The 5,730-nt window shown below is 32.9% G+C and overlaps 1 protein-coding gene across 1 annotated transcript; it reads right to left on the bottom strand.

The window, feature by feature from the left end:
* Positions 1 to 368: 368 nt before the first annotated feature.
* LOC132627495 (uncharacterized) lies at positions 369 to 4,026 on the bottom strand. The gene is made up of 5 exons (XM_060342872.1): positions 3,558 to 4,026; positions 2,959 to 3,032; positions 2,129 to 2,252; positions 1,729 to 2,013; positions 369 to 882 (listed from the first exon to the last, which is right to left on the bottom strand). The coding sequence occupies exons 1-5, from the start codon at positions 3,672 to 3,674 to the stop codon at positions 631 to 633; spliced, it is 852 nt and encodes a 283-aa protein (XP_060198855.1). The 5' UTR covers positions 3,675 to 4,026; the 3' UTR covers positions 369 to 630.
* Between the last annotated feature and the right edge of the window lie 1,704 nt (positions 4,027 to 5,730).

Below are 5,730 nucleotides of genomic sequence, written 5' to 3'. Positions count from 1 at the left end.
CTCGATGCACAAAGTATTTTGCATTCAAGCAGGGAAAGGGCCACGCCAGAGGGAGTTTAATGTCACATTCCTAAGAAATAGAATGATCAGACATCCATTACCAAATATAAAGGCTCACTTGGTTGAGTTTTTCAAATTCAAAAAACTAGTTCCAACCGCCTTTTGAAGAAAACAAATAGATTTCCCTACAACACTGGTACCAGTTTTTTTCAAATATCACCAAACTCAGGTCCAAACGCCTACTAAATTTAGAACCAAAATGTATTTACAAATGGCACTTCACTTTTAGGATGAGGTGCGAGTCCAAACAGAAAAGTGATATTACGAATGGCAAAAACATTAGGAAATATGAACCAAGAAAACAAAAATGACACAAATATTTTAATTAATTAATTGAACTCAGATGACATATCTTCACAAAAACAAAGTCCACCAGAAACACAGATTTATGAACATAACAACCCAATTAGCCAAAAGTTCTTAGTTCTGGTCGACATGTCAAATAAGATCATCCTAGGACATAAATTCCAGAACACTGGTCAAATCACATCAGAAGCCAAACCCCAACTACAAATAATTGATAAAAAAGGAAACACAATTAAGGATGTAAATTCAGTTAGACCTAGCAAGTTACACCAATGCAATGCTGCTCTCACCACCTGGAGGCTTGCGAACCCCGCCATAGAAGTCCCGGGATTCTGCTTTCCCATCCGCGAATATATTACTTCCACTCATTTCTCGCAACTTTGCTGAACTCAGATGCTTCTCAGCTGATGCTGGAGGATTATCGCCCTTGAAAATGTCATTTCCGGTGAGCTCCGCGAGTTTCTTCTCAGGAATCTTCTTGGCCGTCTTGACCACTTCATCACCAGGCATATCACCCTGATGAAAGACCAAAGAAACCAAAAAAAGCGAGGCTGAACATATTTTGTTGATGAATGGTGGAGGGAATCAGAATTCAGATAGAGAAATAATCAGAAGTGAGATGTTCAGCAAGACCATAAATTGATTCACAACTAGTGTCCGAGCACTGAACTCCTCGCCTCACTCGTCCTCGTGTTAAGCTAAGCTAAACCATGATTTTTTTATGAAAGAATGGTATAACATGCACTGATACCACCCTCTATTATCAATTTAAAGACAAACGGGGGTATCAACAGTTTATTGTGCAACCATTTAGATACTAACACTAAGGGGTCTTATGAGGTATTATAAATTATAATAAATAGTAATATTGATAAAAGCTTTGGTATTATACACCCTATTCAATACTATTGTTATACATAGTAAACCATGGCACTAACAATACCAGTACTAATTTTTTTTTGAAACTGGTAACTAATACCAGTACTATTCCTTTTCTAAATACACCTATTCAAATTTAGAAATTATGCAATGTATGTTACTTAATTAACAAACCTAATAGTCGATAAAACATATCGCCAGAATTACTAATACACCCTATTCTATTCATATACACCCTATCAAACGATCCCTAAGAATAGTTCTACTACAGATGTTACCAATTTCAAAAAAAAAAAAAGAATAGTTCTATTACAGGGGCACTGAGTCTTGCAATTCTTTCCCTATTTCAACCTTTCTGCTCCAGCTACAATTGCTGCTAGACAAAGTAATTGATTAAAGGCGACCCCCCATGGAACGTGAAACAGAATGCAGGGTTATGCAGTTGGATAGAGCGAACATAAGGAAATTGATAGATGTACATACATTAGTTGGTGCAGGTTCTCCAATGGTAATGCTTTCTCTTAAAGCTAACGCACGAGCAGTAGATGGACGAGGTTGAATTTCAGGTGGGGGAGCAAAGATGTCATGTCCAACAAGCTCCTTGGTCTTTGCATCAGAAAGTTGTTTCTTCAGCTTCATCTCAGACTCGCTTTCTAGAGTTCCACTCAGTTCCCTCTGCTTTGCCACTTCAGGGATGGTGACTGGCTTTTTTGGAGAAACAGAGTCTTCGTCACCAAATGAAATTTGACTAATACCAGCTACAGCTTGCTGCAGACAAAAAGCAGATGTAAAAATCAGGTTGTGAGATTATATATATAGGATGGGAAAACCATATATGATGAATTGATTAAGTACTTAGATATACAAACTGGGAATTATGTACCTGATACATCCTTCTATTTGGGATGGGATTAGCACTGTCAGATTCTAAATTGCCATTTTCTCCATCAGATACAAAAATACCGCTACCTGTCATCTCCTTTAGTTTATAACCTGAACATGGCTTCCTGAAACATTGCCAAACCTAACCATTAAGCCTATAGAATACAACTTAAATAACAAATAACTAGGAAGGAACAGCATTCCAATGATTCTTTACTCATACTTATTCAAAGATATTGAGACACCAAGAATATACAACACAATAAAGAACGCAAATCATGAACCAAATATAATTTGGAAGCAGAAAAAAAAGTCTTGGAAGACCTCTACAAAAGATATTTCAAATAATTGAAGCAAAAAATACCTTTTGTAGCACAAAATACCATGACTGATAACACAATCCAATAATCTTTTTCTGTCTAATACCATGACTTAGGTATTATCACATATTAGTCAAATTGATACAACAAATATTACAAAACCTCATTCCAAACTAGTCAAGATCGACTATATAAATCATTTAAATCAATTCTAGTCGATTTGAGTTCTTTAGACAAATTAATAATATGACCAAAAAGGAAAGAAAAAAAAAAGAACAGAGAAGAATGCAATGTTGAAATCGTGAAGAATATACAGCCAAAAATAAGAGAAAAACAAAATACTAACAATCAAACAAATTCTCCGTACTATATCTGCTCATGCAAGCATTTAATGCCCCTCTCGTTTGCTCAGAAAAAATCAACAAAATAAAAGCATACCGAAAAAAAAAAAAAAGGAACAGTAAAGACAAAAACTAATAAATCAAAATCACAAAAGCTGAAATCTATTGACCTCTTGTTCAAGCTCTCAACTTCTTCATCTGTCACTTGACCTCCAAATACCACCTTTTGGATCCCATCCGACGGCTGCCATTTCACCAACAAAAATAAATCAAAATTTTAACTTTTAAACCAAAAAAACACACGCAACAATAATAATCCCTCCGTTTGTCTGATTTTGACTTGACACGGAGTGCGATAAAGTGATAAAATACTTTTAAATCTCGTGGTCTTGGACTAAATATATGTTAAATTTTCCATAATATTATTTTGATTTTGTGATCTTAAAAGATGCCATGTGAAAAGTTTAGAATTAAAGAGCTGTCAAGAAAGAAAGTGACATTTTTTTAAACGGACAAATAAATTGAAACAAAGGAAAGTAAGAAACATACATAAAAAAAATCAATTCTTTTGGATCTTGCGGTTTTGATATAAAGAATGTACCAAAATATATCATGTGATAAATTGGAATTAAAGAGTTGTAAAAAAAAAAGAAATAGCCGTTCTTTTTAATTCTAAAAAAGGAGAGTAGGAGAAACAAATTGAAACGAGGGAAGTAAGAAAAACAAGTCTTTGTGAACCGGGCAGCTCTTTTTTTCTTATCATGCTGACCTGGCGAGAACGGGCAGCAGAACCGATGACCGGAGAATTTTCGGGTGGATTTTCGGACCAAGTGAGCAGATCTGCAGTGTTAGTGTGTGATTTCCTAACTGGAGTGCTTTTTTCCATAAATGCTGCAATTATTAAAACCCAAATATAAAAGATTCTTCTACTTCTTGTTTTTCCCTAGCTCAACACTCTTTACCTCAACTCCCTCAGTGGAAAGCAAAATAAATTAAAGAGATCTAGGGAATTATTAAGAAGAAGAAGGACAAGTTTAACGATTTGTCTTTTTTTTTTTTTGGTTGCTTTAGTGTAAGGGGGGGTTTGGATTTGTACTTCCTTTGAATCTACTACTCTATGCTTTCTTGGGTGCAGTGAGTGTTTGTTGGGACTTGGGAGCTACGATAGATAGAGAGAGAGAGAGAGAGAGGAAAATGGGGAAATTAGGAACGTTACTGTGAAGGGAAGAGAGAGACAAGCAAAGATTTATTCGGGGGTTCTAAATTTTTTTGAATTGTCACTCCGCCAGATTTATTATTTTACTACTTCCTCCATTTCAATTTACGTTTCTTAATTTTACTGAACATAAAATTTAAGAATATAAAAAAAAATATTAATTTTGTGATTTTAATTTAAAGATGTGTATGATATATGTTAAAATATGAATTTTGTAAGTTTAAATGTGTCATGTATTATATTTGAATTGTCAACTTACTAAATATATGAAAAGGACTGTATTAGGACACACCAAATAAAAAAGCAAGACACTTAAATTTGGGAGAGAGAGAGGGAGTAATCAAGAAATTGCAAGGTTTGCCCTTCAAAATGGATTGCTCTTTAATTTTTGCCCTTCAAAATCAAATTTATACCTATAGGATCATGAGCTCTTTAAAGATGCTGACATAATTATGATGCGTAACTTATATTCCCTCTGTTTCAATTTATTTGAACTTATTTTCTTTTTAGTCTATACCAAAATGAATGACTTCTTTCTTAATTTGGAAATAAATTCACTTTATGAATGATTTACAGCCACGTAAATTTTTAAAACTTATTTTAAACTATAAATTTCAAAAATCTTCCCTTTTTCTTAAATGTCGTGCTCAGTCAAATGAGTTCATAATGAATCATAGTCAAGTTGATTTTGAAGGAGAAAAATTTAATATTAAGAGCAAAAGTGCAAATGACCCTGGAGTAATTAGTTAATTAATTAATTTAGGGCGTGCGGAGTGGGTGGGGTCGTGAAGCATGTGCACAGCTTGGATAGGCACGTGTCTGCAGGTGGGACCCAAATTAACTTGCTTTTTCGTTCTTGTTTTACCAGGATGCCCCTATCTAATATTTCCTATTCCCTAACTACTCCTTTTTTTTTTTTTTTTTTAACTGGCCGTGGCGTCAAACTATTTCAAATTCAAGTTAGTTCGTTTATTGCGCCACAATTTTTTGAAATCTTGTCTTAATCTTTAAGTGATAGTGATCAATATATATATATTTAAGATAAGATCGGATTAAGAATTAGAATCAATACAGGAAATTTATTTAATTATGTTTGAAATATCATCACTAAAAAGTTATACAATCAAACCTCTCTATAATTATCATTAGTTATAACAGTATTTCATTATAACGACTTGATTTTCTTCGGGACCGATTTTTCATGTTATATTTTTTTTCTCTATAATAATATTTTACCTATAACAGCAGTGACAGTCATTATAACGTTACACTCTTTGTAAAATTATTCTTCTATAACAGTCATATTCAAATATTATGTAATAATATCTTGTAAGAAATATATTATGTATAAAATAAAATAATAAAATATTTATGTTAATCACCATTAATGTCATGCACATAGTAAATTTCAAGTAGGAATATCTAAAAGAAAAAAGAATATTTTTGATAGTAATCTGATTTAGCCTTAAAAAATTTCAAAATCACCTATTTCCTATCTATCGATTTTGTATTTATTTGATACATTTCCTTGATTTTGGTTGTTATAACTAGTCTATTTTAAGTTTGAATTTTGCAATACTAAATTAGATTACTAGGAGAAATATATTTTTGCTTGCGTACTTTTGTTTATAACAATTAAATGAGATCTAAACATTAAATGTCAGTATACATACATAACAATACCTCAATATAACAGTCATAAAATTTTCGAACAAATGCTACCATT

This window comes from Lycium barbarum, chromosome 2, assembly GCF_019175385.1.
Source record: "Lycium barbarum isolate Lr01 chromosome 2, ASM1917538v2, whole genome shotgun sequence".
Classification (NCBI taxonomy): domain Eukaryota; kingdom Viridiplantae; phylum Streptophyta; class Magnoliopsida; order Solanales; family Solanaceae; genus Lycium; species Lycium barbarum.
The sequence above is the reverse complement of the archived record's forward strand: the minus strand, read 5'-3'. Positions and strand labels throughout refer to the sequence as shown.

What these genes read in the sequence shown, in the direction of transcription:
- LOC132627495 (XM_060342872.1), bottom strand. Translation starts at nt 3,674, where the DNA reads ATGGAAAAAAGCACTCCAGTTAGGAAATCACACACTAACACTGCAGAT. An exon ending in GTTGAGAGCTTGAACAAGAG is followed by an intron (nt 2,253 to 2,958) that starts GTCAATAGATTT and finishes GCAATGTTTCAG; the next exon opens with GAAGCCATGTTCAGGTTATA. An exon ending in CAAATAGAAGGATGTATCAG is followed by an intron (nt 2,014 to 2,128) that starts GTACATAATTCC and finishes TTTTGTCTGCAG; the next exon opens with CAAGCTGTAGCTGGTATTAG.